This window comes from Myotis myotis, unplaced genomic scaffold (assembly GCF_014108235.1).
Source record: "Myotis myotis isolate mMyoMyo1 unplaced genomic scaffold, mMyoMyo1.p scaffold_m19_p_15, whole genome shotgun sequence".
NCBI classification, from domain to species: domain Eukaryota; kingdom Metazoa; phylum Chordata; class Mammalia; order Chiroptera; family Vespertilionidae; genus Myotis; species Myotis myotis.
The window spans coordinates 38,108,732-38,128,815 of NW_023416319.1; the positions used below are offsets into that span (position 1 = coordinate 38,108,732).

The 20,084-nt window shown below is 38.7% G+C and overlaps 1 protein-coding gene across 1 annotated transcript in view; it reads right to left on the bottom strand.

Annotated features, from left to right (window-relative positions):
* Positions 1–20,084, bottom strand: part of CTNNA3 (catenin alpha 3) — a 1,292,302-nt gene that overhangs the window by 330,750 nt on the left and 941,468 nt on the right. Inside the window, exon 12 of the mRNA XM_036336865.1 lies at positions 11,975–12,175. Within this exon, the coding sequence (XP_036192758.1) occupies positions 11,975–12,175 (201 nt within the window). The remainder of the gene's footprint in view (positions 1–11,974; positions 12,176–20,084) is intronic.

Consider the following 20,084-nt stretch of genomic DNA (forward strand, 5'->3'; position numbering starts at 1 on the left):
GATATTCTAAGCCTGCTGGATGGGACATGTATACTAGTACCTTTTAGAGAGGACAAGGAAACGCTCTCTTTATTTTGTGACTAATTGAATGATTCTGTTTGTCTGAACATATCCAGGCTCCTTTTAGAAATTGGGGTGTGTGTGTGTGTGTGTGTGTGTGTGTGTGTGTGTGTGTGTGTGTTTAATCCAAATTAGGCTTTTGGCTCTAATTTGGGGCAATCATTTTCTCCACGTACTATGATCTGTCATCTTGTCATTGTATTCATTACATTCTTGAGTTAGATTTACTATTTCAGTTTTCCATGCCTTATTATTTTGTTGTTTTCCTTTCTTGCTTTGAGTATATTGTCAAGTCATTTCTCTAAAAGAGTTTGTGCAACTATAATGTCCTGAGTTCTTATGCACACACAAAGGTTTTCATTTGGCCACACATTCTGGATGACTAAGGTATCCCATAGTCACTGAATGTGAAGCTATTGCTTCTAGAATTCAGTGTTGCCTGCTGATAAGTTAACATCAGGCAGGTGGAACCCTCACTTCCTTGATGGCCTCTGCTTGTGCCTATTCTAGGTTGAGGCATTTGCTGCTCTCTTTGAGCTGCATTTCCTGTGGCCATTTCTGGATTATCTTTTATTATTTTTTGATGAACTGACACCTATACATTTGCCATTTGGGGTTTATTATTCCCCTTGGTGTCCTTTTATTGTTATTTTAAAGGGATGCTAAACTACAATGGGGTAGGTATATCTGCCTTCTTATTAACTTTTTAAATAAAGAAAAAAGAAAAAAAAACATGTTGTTAGTCCCTGGACTCAAAATTATTTTATTGTAATTGTGAACATAGAATGATTACATTAATGGACATTAATAATAAAGAAACAACAACTATTCAAATACAGTAGTTGGTAGAAGGAATAAGTAGAAGAGATGGTAAATGGAGTACATCATTTTAACTTACTGCTTCTTCCCTCAAAAATAATTTTGTTTTTTACCAATCAATGTTCTAATTCCTTTTTTAGTTATAGTAAAATTTTGAGACAAGTGGTAAAGGAATGTGCATAACCTTTCTTAAATAACTATCCCCTACAATTAATATAAACTTTAGAATATCTGGAATCTTAAAGAAATACTGCCAACAGTGTTTATAATAAATGACACCATTTAAAAAATCTCTATATCAGCAGAGAAATTTTATAATATAAATTGTTCACTTAACTTTAACTGCTACAGATTTTGGCAGACAGTAAAATTAAATGGTGGATGATCACCATAATATATGACATTTTCTAAGATACTACTGGGTTACTAATACATTTCAGAAGAAAATTATTCCGAGGTTCTGTGTAGTATTGTTAAACAGTAATACTTTCTTTTGCTATTGATGAAAGAAGAAATTGTAAATTACCATGAGCTAGAAAATGCAATATGTGAAATGAAAATATATGTTAACAGAAATAAGTATGGACACATGGTGGGAAAGACTTTCTAATTGCTTAAAAATGTCAGGTTTTTCTTTCTTTTTTAAAAAATCCTCACCCAAGGCTATATTTTTTTAGAGAGAGGGAGGGAGGGAGGGAGGGAGAGAGAGAGAGAGAGAGAGAGAGAGAGAGAGAGAGAGAGAGAGACATCTATGTGAGAGATAGATGGTGCTTGCCATATGTGCCCTAACTGGGGATCTAACCTACAACCCACAGTGCCCTGACTGGCAATGGAACCTGCAGCCTTTTGGTGCACAGAATGATGCTCCGACCAGCAAGCCACCCGGCCAGGGCTCTCTGGCTTTTCTTGAATGACCTCTATTCTCACTGAACCTGTTAAACTGGACACCAGATCACTGTTTATGACTATTTCTTTTTTCCACTTGCTCTGTCCGTAGCATTGTTCTCCCAAGTATGGCCATCATTTAAAATATTCTTCCCTCCTTCCATTAAATAATCTCCTTTTATTTAAGATCTTGATATATCTACATTACTTATAAATTTTCCAAGTTTATAGTTTTCTCCAAGAGGTTAAATAATCTTTAATGCATCCAACCATGAAAATGAACTTATTGACTTCATCCCTAACAGGTTTGGCTCAGTGGAAAGAGCGTCAGCCTGCGGACTGAAGGGTCCCAGGTTCGATTCTGGTCAAGGGCATGTACCTTGGTTGCAGGCTCATCCCCAGTGGGGGGTGTGCAGGAGGCAGCTGATCGATGTTTCTCTCTCATCGATGTTTCTAGCTCTCTATCCCTCTCCCTTCCTCTCTGTAAAAAACCAATAAAATATATATTTTTTTTTTAAAAAAAAAGACCTTATTGACTTTAAGAAATTTTTGCATGTATTCATAAAGCTTGTAATTAATACCTTAATTTGAAAATGTTAGCCTACTGCTTGGCTGGTGGGGCTCAGTGGTTGAGCGTCGATCTATGAGCCAGAAGGTGGTGGTTCGATTCTCGGTCAGGGCACATGCCTGGGTTGCAGTCTTGATTCCCAGTGTGGGGCTTGCAGGAGGCAGCTGATCAATGATTCTCTCTCATCATTGATGTTTCTATCTTTCTCTCCCTCTCCCTTTCTCTCTAAAATCAATATAAATAAATAAATAAATAAATAATAAATAAAATGTTGGCCTACTAATTTGTTGATCTCTTTATGATGATATGTTCTTTCAGAATTTGCTTCCATATCCCCAAAGTTTGATAGTGTAAATTCAACATTGCTTTATTGGGACAACAGCAATAGGTACTATTCACCTGAGAAATGCTTATTTCTTCACTTACTACACCTATTCTTATCTTAAAGACTTGGCATGATCACCACACCCATTGTGATCCCCTCCACCCACCAGAACTACATTTGAGAAATCCCATCAAAATGGACAGGGCAGACAGTTTGGAAGGAGTGTCTGGAGATGAAATGTCTAAAACTATTGTCAATTAGGCTCTGCTGTCTGTACCAGTTAACACCAGAGGAAATGAAATCTAATCTATATATTCAACCTCACATGCTTTATGCTCTCTCCAAAGGCAGGAGAAAGAAAAATCTGAGAGAGGCACCACCCCAGTTTATTTTCTAGACTCAGGCACCTCAACTTCAAATTTAGTTTTACAGATGAGTATATAAAAGTTTTACCAGCTCACATCAATACATATATAACCAGACTTTCCTGGCCATCTACAAAGATCTCTAAAAAAGTAAAATTAAAGGTCTTTACAACTGAGAGCTATTAATACATGAAATAGATACTTGTAACAACTGAAGGGGGTTATTTCATTAGTTTAATAAATCTGACTTTCAAGATAGAGTAGCAGCAAAATTTACAATAGCTAAGATTTGGAAACAGCCTAAGGGCCTATCAGCAGATGAGTGGATTAAAAAGCTGTGGTACATCTACACAATGGAATACTATGCTGTTGTGAAAAAGAAAGAACTCTTACCATTCGCAATAGCATGGAGGGACCTAGAGAAAATTATGCTAAGCGAAATAAGCCAGTCAGAGAAAGATAAATATCACATGATCTCACTCATTTGTGGACTATAATGAACAACATAAACTGATGAACAAAAATAGATCCAGAGATATAGAAGCATCAGACAGACTGTCAGACCTCAGAGGGAAGCAGGGGAGGGTGGGAATGGGGAGGATAAGAGATCAACCAAAGGACTTATATGCATGCATATAAGCATAGCCAATGGACACAGACAGTAGAGGAGTGAGGGCATGTGCTGGGGGTGAGAGTGGCTGGGAAGAGATCAATGGGGGAAAAAGAAGACATATGCAGTACTTTAAACAATGAAGAGTTTAAATTAAAAATATTTTACAGTAATGCTATTATTAAAAGACTAACTTGTTGGATTACTCAGTTGATAACAGCCTAGCTCAGAGGTTCCGAATAACTGTGCTGTGGAGCATGGATGTGTTTTAGAGGGTTATTGAGGCTGTTGAAACATTGATGCCATAGCATTCAGGATGGCTGGGAAGGATGTAAAACTCCTTAAGACCTCAGAACCTCTGACCCCTCTAGCCTTGAATAGCCACTTATGTTTTCCAATGGCAATGAAGATACTAAGATTTTTAAAAGGTAGTAGTCTGTGCTATTACAAAGAATGTCTAATAGTAAGCCTCCAGATAAATGAAGTCAAAATCTCTATCCTTTGGATTTAATATTATACATTTGAATAATAAGGCCTGATAATTTTTTTCATAGTTACTGAAGAAAGAAAATAAAAAGAAGAAACCACTAAGTGATATATTTTTTTCCACTTTTTTACAAGACTTGTGCATTACTATCTTGCCACTATCTGGGTAAAATAATAACAATTACAGCATATATTCCATTAAGGCATATCTTCCCTAAAACATCCCTAGATTTAGAATGGTATCATAATATCTCATTCCTGGTATCACAATACCTCATTTAATAACTCTACCAGGAATAAAGCATGACCATCAGAGAAAGAATTCAGTTTGGCAACAAGCTGCTGAAAGGCAGTGCTCCTGGTTGGGTTATATGGGGTTGGTGGTGGTGCTGGGGGGGGGGGGATTGCCACTCTCCTGACATAGAAGATGACCAACCAAGTTGGTAAAATCAGTCTTCAACTTCCCCTCTCTTCTTACTTGTTGATGCTCCTCCTCTCCTGCTCCTTACCACCCCACCTCCCTCTGCTCACAGACTCCAAAGCCCCTTCTTATGGCAGGAGTCTGAGAATCTGAGAGTCTTATTGTGAGACAGAGTGCTGTCTCCATAGACACTCAAAGGCCCAGTACTGGCCACCATACCCAACCCCACCATACTGACAGTCAAGGTGTGGGAACATAATTTAAACTCTGCTGATAGGATGCTTCTGCCCAAGAAATGAATTCAGAGCAAGTGAGGCAAAAACAGGGATTAGTTTAGGATTTATTCCAGTGGTCAAAGTAACTGGAATGTGGTGGTGAATAAATGTACCATTTGTGGGGTCCAGTGTCATAATGTCATGATGCCAATAATGGCATTAAATGTCCAGAAAGGGCTGGAATGGCAGCTCAAACAGCTATTCTTCAGGTTAAGTAATGGGTGCTACATGCAGCCTCTTTTGCAGTCTGCTTTCTCATTCTCCAGCCTTCTTGCTTTTGTTTATGTGTTCACTTTTTCATTTTAAAAAATGTTTATTGATTGATTTTAGAGAGAGGAAGGAAGAAAGAGAGAAAGAGACATTGATTCATTACTCCACTAGTTTATGTATTTATTGGTTGCTTTTTATATGTGCCCTGACAAGAAATTGAACCCACAGCCTTGGCATATCTGGATGACATTAACCGAGCTACCTGGTCAGGGCTATTTGTTCATCTTTTTGCCTTACTTTGGCCATACTTAGATTCTGTTGTTTGCAACCCAGAGCTAAAACTGGGATTTAATGTCTAATCCCTTTATATCTTAACTTATTTTTTTCCTATTTAACCCTACATAAAGACCCATAAAATAGATTTAAATTAGTCTTTTTTTACAGAAAGTATGTGTCAATAGAATCAGAAAGGAAGGTATGATCCATTTCTCTTTCCAGATAATGTCTTCTTTGGCTGGAGAACATGCATCAGAGGCTGGTCACAGGAGTTCTAGAGTTACAGAAGATACAAGACCTCTAGAACATCTTTGCACTGTGAATATCCACAGAGAAGGTCCACAGCTTCACTTCCTCTTCCAATGATCCCTTTCAGCCCATGCCAACTTATCTGCCCTGTCCTTAATCATATTTTTATAGCATTTTTTTTTCTGACAGGTATATATTTCTAATTACTTAAAATGGCAAGATAAAGATGTTTCCTCAGACCCCCTAACTAGATTTGGGTCCTTTTCAAATCCAGTTCCCTTTGGACAGAAATTGGGTTTTCCTCTCAGAAGCTCTAACAGCTGCTTTCTTTAGCTCACAATGTTAGTTCAAGGTCCCGAATTGCTGTGGCAACAGAAGCACTTCTGAAGCCAAGGGGTCATATTCTTGTTTCAAGAGGCTGAGTTGTCGTTTAATTTTTTTTTTGCCACATCACCAACATGAAGTCACTTGGCTATCCAGGCTACCCTAGTAATCTGCAGACAGAGGTGTCTTGATCACACTTTCTGACAGTGATAAAGACTGTCAGATTAGACCTGACCCCAAAAGTAAGAACGCACGTAATTCAGAAGCCTGTTTCAGCCTACTACCAGGTCAGGGGAGTCTGCCAACGAAGGTCCAAATTTGAAGGCACTGTTGCTAACCTGGCAGGGATTTGCTGGAAGCATTAGTGATATTAGGTTCAGTGGGATCTGTCACCAGCTGAAGTTCAAGGATGGTTCTTGTAAGTAACTAAATAAACAGAAGTCATGATCTCTTGTTCAAAAGCTTGTTAAAGAACGTTTTAAGAATCTGACCCCAAGTTTTCTGGAAGTGGCTACTATAACTCTGGACAGTAATGAATGACTCCGCTGATCTCTCTGCCCCAGGCTTCGAAACAGGGAGCTGCTTTTGAGTTTCGCTTTTTGTTTTTTCCTAAACTGGAATGATAACGTGTTCTCTTGCTTAACTGTAGTAAATGTGTCACAGTATAACCTTGCAGTAACTTTTAAGTTGGGAGAAGGACTTGGACACCTCTACCACGTATAAAATGCTACTGGTAAATGTAAACATAAATAACATGTGGTGTGTGCCTTTAAGGACATTACAGTCTAATGGAGGAAACTGGCATGTAAATGGCTGATTATGATAAAAGGCGAAGTGAATGATGTACTAACTACAGGACAAGCTCATCTATGGCAACACAGGTAAAGGAGCAATTAATTCTAACTGAAAGGGAATCAGAAGCTCCTTTGCAAAGGTGGTGGCATTTGAGAGAGTATTGGGGAACAATTATAATCTTTGTGGAGCAGTGGAGAAGGAAAGACATTTCACTACTGGAATAGAATGAGCCTAGGCACATGGGCTTGATTCAAGAGTTGTTTTGTTTTGTTTTGTTTTGTTTTGTTTTGTTTTGTTTTAATCCAGCACATGCAAGACACTATGGTAGGCTCCGGGAGATACGGGAAGAGAAATAATACATTTCCTTTTCTTCTATAGGTTATATTATAGTTTGAAAGAAAGGTCTTTTCCATATCAGTATATCTAAAGAGTTCAACTGCCATTGCCTGGAATGATGTAACTAACTGGCAAGTCCTTTAAAAATCTATATAGTGCATGAGACTAGAAAGAAGCCACTATTGCCAGAGGGAGTAAAGAAGGGGTTCTAGAGGAGATGGAAATAGGTTGTTTCCTAAAAGATGGTTAAAATTTGATGTGAGAAATAAGGGGTAAGGATATTCAAAATGATAGGTAAAGCATGAACAATTCAGAAATGACCTTGGCATGTCCATGAGACTGTGAAAGCATCAACGTGGATGGAGTAGAAGGTGCCTTTGGCTCACTCTAGGTCAAAAGTTAGAAATGCATGTTGAGGTGAATTGAAATGCCTCCCAAGTTCAGGCAGGTAATTAAATGAGCAAAGCAGCCTGGGCATCTACTGAGAGGGAGTGGAAGAAAGCTATGGCCCAGGCTCAACAAAAAGGAAGACATTACTAAGCTCCAGCCAGTTCCACAGTGAACTCTGCCCCTAGTGTTGCCACACCTTCCCATTTGTTACAATACGCCACTGCTCTGGATTTTAACATGTGAGTGTGTAAATTTAATTCTTATGACAAAACATGGAATTATGCTGGACAAAACTAGATGCGTAAAAATTATTTGAGTCATACTGAATCATATCTAGTATGTGAACCACTCACTTTCAACCTCTGCTGGACTGTAGAGAGCAAAGACTGCTAGAATTACCGTAAAGCCTGCGTGGCTTATCCGATAGCCATGTAAGGTTACAGAATAGAGATGCAACAGAAAGGGGTATGCTTTCCTCGGGCTATAAATTCAGAATATTTGTATGACAAAAATAATAAGTGAAAGAGAATTGATTGGAATTATTGACTATTACAGTTTTAAAAATTATTTTTAAATGACATTCATCTTAAAGTTCTATTATCTGTTGTTTAAACTGGTTGCAGGAAAATTTTACAACAAAATTTTAAAAATATGTGTTGGCTATAAATTCTTTTCAACAGTCTCATTTGCCTTTAAAAAAAAATACAATGATATGACTCTTCTCTACCTAATAGGAAGAGGATTCTGGGTATATACTTTCCAGATGGACCTAAATGAGCACTTGATGAATGACCTTTTATTTGCCACTACTACCAGCTGCCAATGGTGGATGCAACCAGGATGTCTTGGTCAGGTTCATTTATGTGCGTGTTCTGTTTTGGTCCACAAGCCTGGCTGACATTGAAACCAGGCGGGGTTTGAAGGTTTGCAACAGATGTTTTTGTGCCTACTAATTTCTGAATTTGATAGAGTCTATAAATCACTCACAAAAAATACTGTGTGAGTCCACTATTGGTTTAGGTTTTTCCCCAACCTAATGAGAAAAAACCTGAAATTGATGTTAAGAATATAGCTTCTAGCCCTAGCTGGTTTGGCTCAGTGGATAGAGTGTCGGCCTGTCAACTGAAGGGTCCTGGGTTCAATTCCAGTCAAGGGCACATGCCTGGGTTGAAGGTTTGATCCCCAGTAGGGGATGTGCAGGAGGCAGTCAATCAATAATCCTCGCTCATCATTGATGTTTCTATCTCTCTTTCCCTCTCCCTTCCTCTTTGAAATCAATAAAGACATATTTAAAAAAAAAAAAAAGGTATAGCTTCTGGGGTAGGGGCAAAAATGCAACATCTAAGCCTTCACACTGCAATCAAGAAGTTTTGTTATTTAACAAAAAAGCCAACATATTCTCTCTCTCCTATCAGGAATTCCTAACAGGTGGAAGAGCTTAGTATCAGCAAAGAATTAGGTGGAATAGAGAATTTCACATGGAGTTTACAATATTATGCTTCTGTCTAAATGAAATTCAGCATTCCAGATGTTGCCTACATTTCACTTAAAACCAACTGCTATGATTTATGAACAATAAAAATTCCTGAAATGTAACAGGGCAACTCTGCTTCCTAATGCTGAGAAAACTCTTAGAAGATTATCACATTTTGAAAACGTGCTAATGAGCCACAAAGTCTGATTAAAATCTAAGGTGCAATATTCCCAAAATATTCCTGGTGGTTTAGATAAGTAAGGCTGTTTTCACCATTGATGACAGTACTTTCCGACACATTTTGCAAAGATAAGGTCTCAATAGTTAAGCCAGTTCACAATAGCTTCTTATTAAGTTATTTTGAGGAAGCAGGGTAAGACAAAACGTTAAGACCTGAAAACTGGATAAGAAAAAAAGAAAAAGAAAAATAGTCCACACATACAGACCATTCAGTTGCTAAAATGTGAATGGTTAAGGCTTCAAAACATAAAAGATGACATTTTAATTACTTAATTTAATGCCTTTTTATAAATAATAAGTCCAAGTGTTAAGCAGATGCGAACAAAGATGAACATCTTCTGTTACTTAATTGTGGAGAATAGAATAGTTGGAAGCATGTTTCCTAGACAATATCTCTATGGGAGAGAAAAACGCTCAGATACTGCGGCTTTGTTTAAGATCAAACTGATCTAATTAGCATTTTCATCTACTTTATTGCTCAGAATTCCCTTTAGTGAGGTGTGCTTTTGATAAATTTTAAGGAAAGCTTTTTGGAGAAAAGTTGAATTCAAACATATAAAACAAAAAGGAGAAGTTTTCTTCAAAGATTAGCCAAAAATTATCTGAAAACTAAAATAAAAACTGCAAAGTCATAAAACTACATTTCTGTATTAATAATAAGATGTGACTTACACAGATTAACCCAGGATTATTTTATATTTATGATATTCCTGAAACAGGACAAAATCTACCAGGGGAATTTTAATTGAAGTTACATGCAGTAATCAGAGGGAACAATACTTCTCTCTCTTCTGATTGAATGATAATGTGGCCATATTGGTTAGTTATTTTGTAAGGTCATTATAAATCATAGCGATATTGACAAGCTTGTAATTAAATGTATAAATAATTTTCTGATTTCAGATCATAAGAATTGAAGAGAGTGTTCTCACAGCACACTTCACATTCTGGACACTTTAGGATTTTGTTTCCACTTCTTTGCATGTGGCAGATATAGACTCAGTCCAATGGAGAATAAAACTATACACTTGGCACCTCCTACAGACATTGTGACTATAGGAGTGTGTTCACAAAATGTTACTAATAAGATTGCAAACTGAGACAGAGGCAAGGTATAGGTAAAATCCTGGTAGACCTTCCTGACTCAACTCCCTGCAAGAAATTTTCACTTGGCTGAAAAGAGAACCCCTGATACAACCATTTTTTTAAACTTATAATTTCATTCTCAGAAGGGGGAAAAATCAGGTAATTCTATACTTGATTTTGACCAACAAGAAAGAATTAGTTAAATTTAGTTTACAGAAGTGATGCTGAACTTCCATTACACAATCATCTCTTTAAGCAAGTAAATACCTCATTGCTAAAGCAACTACCATGTGCTGTATTTGCAACACCGGTGCCTTGTATGGAGTTGGTACCTTCATCTTTCCTTAGCCTATCTTTAATGTTTTATTATTTTATAAATATTTTTAAAAGATAATCAGAAAATTATGTGCCAAGAGTCATCAATAATTTTCTGCATCAACATGCAAGGAAAAGACTAACACTAATCAGTTCTCTACAAACCTTGCTAAGCTTACCTGGTGGTAAACCTCTTCAGAACTAATCCCAAAGAAGGTCATTCAACTCTTTATATGTTTCTCCTAGTTCATTCATTTCAAGGTGCCTCTTCCTCCCAGCCCCCACCCCCTCCAAAATTACCCATCCTCATCCCTCCCATCCCTTTTACTACACAATGTACATAGTTTTCAAATGTAATATGCCCTTTGCATATCATAAAGAACAATTCTCTAAGTAGGACTGATGATCTATATATATATAAAAGCCTAAGCAACCGAACAACTGAATGACCAAATGACTGGTCGACCAGTCACTATGACGTGCACTGACCACCAGGGGGAAGGCGCTCAATGCAGGAGCTGCCCCCTGGTGGTCAGTGCACTCCCACAGCCAACCTACCACGACCAGCCAACCTCCCGTGGCCCCTCCCCCTGGCTGGCCAACCTCCCATGGCCTCCCCACAGCTGGCCAACCTCCTGCGGCCCCAATGGCCCCAGTCGCCTGCCAGGGACCCCACCCATGCATGAATTTGTGCACCAGGCCTCTAGTTTAAGTATGAAATCTCAAATGTTATAGGAATCATGGGTACAACATTGCCCTAGAGTTAAGAGGTAATTAATAAGAAAAATTCAACATAGGGACTTTACCAATCAGGAGGAGTTTTCACAGGAGAAATTTCTGCCATGCTGACTTACAAAAATAGTTAATTGCCTTCATTCCAGTTATATCCTTCTAAATCTATATTAGTTCAAATGCTTCTGTAAGCTTCTTGGAGAAATGTTAATCGTGGTGCTAAAGCTAAGAATGCCATTTTGCTGAGTGATTCAAAAACATGAGTGCTGCAACCCAAACAAAAGCCTGATTCCATTTTTTTTAACTAATCAAAGAAGATTATGTGAAAGAAAAAAGTGAAGATAGAGAGCATTTCTCTGGAAGCCTAGGACAAGCTTGCTCTGTTTGAGTAATGTAAACAAAAACCCGGGTTACCAATGTGCAGCCAAGAGGGTTTGAAAACGATTTTAAACATATCACATTTGGCCTAAGTATATCTCTTAACAGCTCTGGCATTAATAAACATTCATAAGTGGTTATGGCCTGTTCCTTTCCCCAGTAAATATATTTACTTCTCCGAAATAATTTTCAAATCATATAACCACAGGATGCAAACGTCTATGAGATAGTAGAGCAATCTATTTCAAAGCAACCAACACAGGCTGAGACTTCTATTCATGAGTATGAATAATTGGTAACTGCGTAGATTCAACTATTAGGACCAGTACAGCTAATAATGGTGGTTGGGACTTACCAGTACTTGTAAGGAAGTTGACGTTTCTCATCACACCTTCAGTGTAAGCGCCTGGCTCGTAACTGTCCATTTCACCTGTGACAATGTGAGCCACTCTTGCTGCCCGTCCTCTGATAGCACCGGCAGCTCGGTCTAAATTATCAGCATCCTGGTCTCTCAGGGCTATGATACATTTGTTGACATCTTCTAAGATGTGGCTCTCTGTAAGGAAACAGATCAAAATAATTCTGTCAGTATTTTTTTATCACACAAATCTAGCATATTATAATTTAAGTTAACTTCTGACTTCAGATGTGATGCATGTTGGGAATGGAGGACAGGGACACTAGGGAAGGAAAAATACAGACATAATTTTGCTCCTATCTCTTTAAGAGCAAAATTTGCAAAATACAGAATTTTACATTTTTATCAACAATTTTTATAGATTATATATTGTTTTATATTCTAGTTCCAATAGATTAGATTTTAGATTTGACTGCTTTGTAGGTAGAAATTAAGGAGTTTCTAGATTAAAAATAAAATGTATAATAATAGAGTACTTAATCCTGATTAAAAGCAACATTATAGAGGTTATAAAACTCTTTAAAAATTTCAGTTGTCCTAAATATATAGCAAAACAAAACTATGGAGTTCTATTCAACTAATCTTCATTGATGTACAATGAAGTTTAACACAATTACAGAAATCTTAAAATTAATAAATAACAAACATATGAAATACATAATTTTTAAATTGTAAAGCAGCAACCTCTCTAAGTCTATGAAAACACTTAGATAAATAGGGGGCTTTGAAAAGATTGACGTGAGGCAAGCGAATCCCTGAGAAAGTTGCCCACTCTGAAGAGTGTCCCCCGACCTCCACTGCTCCTTCCCTCTTTGCATGATTAGGGCATGAAGACAGCAGACTTCTTAGGCTAGCACTGTTTTCTTTGTCTATAAGATGATTAAAACTCCCAATAAAACTAATGAGAGAAGCTGAACAAATATGGGGAATATCATCAAGCCTGGGCAATATTTCTAAGAAATTAAAAGAATATTATAAGAATTAGTGTTTGGCTCTTAGCATTTTCAAATGAATCCCCACTCAAAATCCTTAAGGACTCTATTACTTAAAAACATACTAGAAAACAACTACAACAAAAAGGCCTTACTAATTTCAGACCGTAGTGTTAACTTCCCCCCTTCCCCCAGAGGACAGGCATTCACAAAGCTATTTCTTTGCGGCGTCACACCTTTCTTATAATGGGTAGAGCATAAAATCCAAAAGACCAAATAATATGGTCCCTGGTGACTTTCTGAGACCTGATGACTATCATTCCTCTCTAGGCCTCTTATGCTTCAGTCATATTTATTTTATGATTCCCAAGTCCACCATGTTCTTACAAGCCTCTGTCCCTGTGGGCATATTAGAGTCTTGACCTAGATAGACTGTTCTTTTTCTTTCCTGGATCCAATTTCTGGGTGTGTGTGTGTGTGTGTGTGTGTGTGTGTGTGTGTGGTGGGGGTGAGGGTGGGGGTGGTTCCAAACTCCAACAAGCAATTTTGGTGTCCACCTGGGTGAGCTACAATTCAACTCAATCCTGACACTCTCTACCAGAGATGGCATCTGTTTCCACAAGACTTCTCCTGCACCCTTCACTTCAGACACCAGTCCCAAGCCCAGTTTGTTACCTATACTTCTGACTGTCTAGCAATAAATCAGAGATTCCCATCACTCCTTCTTTGGGTTTTATTAACTTGTTAAAGCATCTCACAGAACTCGGAGAAACATTTTACTTATTAGTTTTAACTTTTATAGCTCAGGAACAGTCAGATGGAAGATGCATAGGCCAAAGTATAAGGAGAGAGCATGGAGTTTCCATGCCCTCTCCGGGCACACCACTTTCCCCACATCTGCACATGCTCCCTAGCACAGAAGCTCTCTGAATGCAATCTTCCCCCACCCCCATGGAGGCTTCACTACATAGATAGGATTAATTCAACCTCCAGCCCCCTCCTCTCCACCTCTCCATGGTTGGTTCCTCGGGCAATAGGCCCCATCTTTAGTCCACTGTCATCTCATTAACATAAGGAAAGAAACCTCAAGGCTTTCAGCACTTAGCAACGTCCAAGGATTTTCCAAGCTCTGTATCCAAAATGGGGTGAATACCAAATACATATTTTCTATTATAAATCATAATATCACAACTGTGAATCCCCTTTGGTCTGATTCATCAACTTCTACTACTCTTTCAAAATACTAGTCAAATGTTCCTTCCTCAGAAAATTCATGCTGACCGACAACAAGACAAATTTTGTCCCATGTTGTTTGGGATTCCCATGAAACAGTCTATATTTTCCATTAGGTCTTTTGTCCATGTTTTAATGATGTACTCATGAAAATATCTCTCTAGTACACTATGGAATATATGGGAGTACAGGTATTTTATCTTGTTACTTGGAGTAGCCTATCTAGCCTCTAATACAATACATGGCACCTGTTAAACCAAAGAATATTTGTTGAATTTGTTGAATTCCTCTAATAAGACACATCTGAGAACAGTAAATTATTTTGTCTACATCCTAAATCAAGTGTTATGTACATAAGTAGACATATTTCCGTGACCTTAAATAGTCAACTTGGCCCACATCAAGGACAGCCAGGTCATTTACTTGAAAAAGATTACACACTGAAAACCATTGCTATAAATTCACTCTAATTTTAACCTATTCAGCAGCATTCAGTTATGAATGTATCATAAAGGCATATAGTAAATACAGGCAGGATCCCTTCTCAACAGAAAGTGCCTGGGTATCATTACCATCATATTTCCCCTGGAACTGAAGTACAAGTTTAAATGTGGGAGGCATAGCAATCATGAGCTTTTTAAAAGTCCACAGATGTGCACTTTAATGACACATTAAGAAGCTGTTATTTCCCATGTACATTGGTAGGTTGTTTTTTTGTTTTTTTTTAATAAGTACAACATAGGTTAACCATAAATTAAGGTGCTTAATTTTAGGTTGCAGAGTTATTTTTTGCTCAATCCTAAAAAAATTGAAAAGATATTTAGGGAAAAAATCCACAATGCTCATTTTTGAAGATTAATTGTCTTATAAACTATGTAATTTCTTTTTAATTAAAGGTGAAATCATATCTGTCACAAACTATTCTTTATCTGGTGAATTTTACACAGGAAAGGATATACAAAGAATATTCAATAACAATAAATTGATTGTTTCCCTCTTCTATTGAAAAACTTATATACAAGCTCAGCAATTTATTTTATTATTTGAAGCAGAGAATAAAAACATAGCAAGGGTTGTTTTTGTTCTTTTTTTATTGGTCTTATAGAAGTGTGTGTGTGGCTATTGCTTCAGGTTGAGCAACACCATCAGCAGCCATAGTGTTAATTAATCATGTGGAAGCATTCTATAGGCAAGGTGAGATACTGAATAAAAGCCCTACAGGAACATACACAATATGAAAAAATGGTACATGAAATGAGTGGCAAGCAGCATATAATCAGACTTTATCATATGCAGATATATTGAGAATGTTGGAGATGATGACTAACTGATCTTTTGAATTACTAACATTAAATATAACACAAAGGAATTAGGAAAGTTTGCAAAGTTTCCATTATTGTGACACTTTCCCATTACCCTGAATGTTTCAAAAAATGCCAGCAACAATTATTTGCACAAAATTCTAAATAATAGAGTGCCAGAAAAAGAAAATAAAAATGTTGGGCACCTCCCACGTATGCACAATAGTTAAACATCGAACTAATTTCCTAAAAACAAGTATTTCTTTGCTACTCATATTTCAGGTGAATTTAGGTAGCTAAAAAGTCCTTCTTGATAGCTTGAGTTTTTATGCCCAGTTATATAACCTTACACTGCTAAGGGGAAAAAATAAAACACCAAATACCTTGTAGAAAACTTACTGGTGTATCGCTTAAGACTTTGCTGATGGACTAGGATAACTTATCAGACAGATGTAGCAAAAGTTATTAGAAGCTCTACCTCCAGTTTATTTTTTTCTCAACTGTAAATGCACTTGGACTCGACAATTACACCATTTTTAAAATGAGAGTTAAAATAAAGAAAACTTTATTATAAAATAAGCACATTTAGAATATTACATGCTTTGAAGAACGATTGAAGACTTGTCTTTATTAATAGTTTCAGAGTGTGAGTTAACATTTGATTTGGGGTGAGTGGTGGGATGTCCTGGTGTTACTGAAAATCCTAAAGTGCATTATTTTAAGAGCAAAGAATTGCTAACTACTAGCAATCTCTATCAATCACTTTATAGCTATTCTGAAATGCAAAGGGTTATTTTTTTATGTTGAAAATAGTAATAAGCAGGGAAACATTGATTTTGAATAAAAGATATTTCATTTGTTGCAAACTTCTCTGAGTAACTCCAACTTTGGTCACTGTAGCAAGTATTAACACAATGAGATTTGAAATGCCTTAAGTTTTTTTTTTTCTCTGATTCTTTTCTTAATTTTTTAGTTTTCAACAATTAGTGCTAGAATTAGTCTCAGGAAAAGAAGAAAAGAAATAAAATCCAGCCAAAGCAGAAACTTACTTTTTCTAAAGGTATTGAGTTATAAGACAAAAGAGGCTGAGTTTCATAAATTGGCAAGATTAAAGGTTAGCTACCGATTGTATATGAGTTCAGAGAGTTGATAATTGATTAAACTTTTTCAGTTGAAGTTGACATATATTATGTTAATTTCAGGTATACAACATAGTGATTAGACATTTATATACCTTACAAAGTGATCACCCTGATAAGTCTAGTACTTATTTGATACCATACATAGGTATTATAATATTATTGACTATATTCCCTATGCTGTACTTTTGAAGCATAGTAACCTCCATATTGGGTAAAAACTGCTGTTTACAATTTTAACCCTGCTATTCTGGCTTCTGTAAATATTTGCTTTCATAAATAATAGAGAAAATAAGACTAATCCCCACTCCAGAGAGGCCATAAACTATGCCCCAGACGGAGTTGTCAGTGCTGGCACCAGGCCAGGCGTTGAGATATAGTCTCACGGCCCTGTCCCAGCAAACAGGACTTTTTCTCAGAAGGTCCAGAAGTCTCATTCCAAATTTGGAAAACAAAAAGCTGAAAAACATATAAATTGAAAAGACTTCCACCATATTGGGGCCCAGAATTTGAGAAGCAAGAGTTCCTCTGGGCCCACTAGTGCTAGCAAAAATGAACAGGACTCCAAATAAATTTGGCTTATTGATTAAGGCATCTTCTGATTTACAATATAACACTTTACATCCTCATTACTGTTTTTTTATGACTGACAACTAGTATATCTCGATCATTTGCTCTTTTTCACCCATTGCCCAGTCCCCTTCATCTGGCAAACATACAGTTAAGCTAATCCTATCTAATAAAAGAGAAACATGGTAATTGGCGTACGACTGCTACCCTTCCCATTGGCTAATCAGCGAGATATGCAAATTAACTGTCAGCCAAGATGGCGGCCGGCAGCCAGGCAGCTTGAAACTAACATGAGGCTTGCTTGCTTCAGTGACAGAGGAAACCAACGTTCCCCGCCTGCTTTGACGACCTCTGAGCCTGCAGTTTAAGAAACATTGTAACAAATATAGAAGCTAAACAAAACCCCAGAAACCTGCTTTCAGTGAGGCCGGGATCTCAGAGCTGGAGTTATACAGTGTTTCGATTATAGAACCGAAACAAAGCAGATACCTTCTTTCAGCAGCAGAAGCCTCAGAGCTGGAGCCAGAGCTAAAGCTGGCCCAGAATAAAAAAGAAAAAAAAAGAAAAAAAGGAGCAATTGGGAGCTTCAGTCACCCGCCAGTCTGAAAACAGCCATCAGCCCCTCACCCAGACTGGCCAGGCACCCCAGTGGGGACCCCCACCCTGAAGGGGGTGTGACCAGCTGCAAACAGCCATCATCCCCTCATCCAGGCTGGCCAGGCACCCCAGTGGGGACCCCCACCCTGATCCAGGACACCCTTCAGGGCAAACCAGCCAGCCCCCACCCATGCACCAGGCCTCTATCCTATATAATAAAAGGGTAATATGCTTCCCAGCACCGGGATCAGCGGAGCTGAGAGGCCTCCCGGCACCGGGATCAGCATGACAGGGGGCAGCGCCCAAACCCCCTGATCGCCCTGCGGCTGTGTGTGACAGGGTGCGAAGCCTCAACCCCCTGATCAGCCCTGCTCTGTGTGTGACAGGGTGCGGCGCCCCAACCCCGCCCCCCCCCCCCACGGGCCCTGCTCTGTGTGTGACGGGGTAGAGCCATAACCTCCCCATCGGCCCTGCCCTGAGTGTGAGAGTGGCAGCGCCCCAAACACCTGATCGGCCCTGCTCTGTGGGTGATAGAGGGCGGCGCCCCAACCACCCCCCTCACACAGGCCCTGCTCTGTGTGTGATGGGGTAGAGCCATAACCTCCCCATCGGCCCTGCCCTGAGTGTGACAGTGGCGGTGCCCCAACCCCCTGATCAGCCCTGCTCTGTGGGTGACAGAGGGCGGCGCCCCAACTCCCCTATCGGCCCTACTCTGTGAGTGACAGGGGGGAGCTCCTCAACCCCCTGATCGGCCCTGCTCTGTGCATGACAGGGGGCAGCTCCCCAACCCCTTGATTGACCCTGCTCTGTGCATGACAGGGTATGGAGCCCCAACCCCCCTGATGGGCCCTGCTCTGTGCGTGACAGGGGGCAGCGCCCCAACCCCCTGATTGGCCCTGCTCTGTGCATGACAGGGGGCAGCGCCCCAACCCCCTGATTGGCCCTGCTCTGTGCATGACAGGGGAAGGCGCCCCAACTCTCCAATCGGCCCTGCTCTGAGCCTGGCCAGGGGCTGCACCTAGGAATTGGGCCTGCCCTCTGCCACCAGGGAGCAGGCCTAAGCCAGCAGGTCGTTATCTCCCGAGGGGTCCCAGACTGCAAGAGGGCACAGGCCGGGCTGAGGGACCCCCCTTCCCCCCCCCCCGAGTGCACAAATTTGTGCACCAGGCCTCTAGTTTAATTATAAGAAAATAAATTTCTATTTTTGCACTCCTGGATCTATAAGTGTAAATTTAAATATTTTTTAAAAATTTATTGATTTTTAGAGACAGAGAGACATGGATTTGTTGTTCTACATATTTGTACATTCATTGGTTGAATCTTGTATGTACCCTGACCATCCATCAAAACGCAACCTTCGTGTATCAGGTCAACTAAACTACTCAGCCAAGGCTATGGCTATAAATTTAAAAGTCATTAATAGGCAACTACACTAATGTTCAGTAAATGAAAACAAACATATACTAATTTTTCTTTCTCTTTTACCAAAAAACAAACATTAAACAAAAAAGCAAATGGAATACAACCCTATATGTTAATTTTGTGTATCTACTTAAAGGTGGTCAAAATTTATTTGCCAATAATTGATGATTTGTCTCCAAATTAACTGGTAGCCTACTACATAAAAATCTCAGCAATTGCTATTTTGAGAATAAGAGCATGCATGTAGCTAATGTAAAACTTTGCTAGTATTCACCACCCCTTTTTGACATCATTAAGACTTTTCCTCAGTTTCCTCTTCTGAATCTAAGTAATACTATGTGTTAGAAAATGTAAATGATATCAAAGATAAAACAAAATATCTGTCTGCAAAGGGTTTACAAGCTGGTAAACAGAAAGAATTATTTATTTGTCTTTCAGTCTTCCAAAAATATAATAGTCAAAATTATCATTATTTGCCGAAACCGGTTTGGCTCAGTGGATAGAGCGTCGGCCTGCGGACTGAGGGGGTCCCAGGTTCGATTCCGGTCAAGGGCATGTACCTGGGTTGCGGGCACATCCCCAGTAGGAGATGTGCAGGAGGCAGCTGATCGATGTTTCTCTCTCATCGATGTTTCTAACTCTCTATCTCTCTCCCTTCCTCTCTGTAAAAAATCAATAAAATATATTTTTTTAAAAAATTATCATTATTTGATTATTTTAATGAAGTTTTATTAACCTTTATCCCAAAAGTTTGTCCAGTTTCTCTGCACTAGAAGCTTTTTATTCTTCATTGGACTTTAACTCGCTCAGACTCTCCTGACCTATTTATGACAAAGAACCAAAGAAAAGTAAA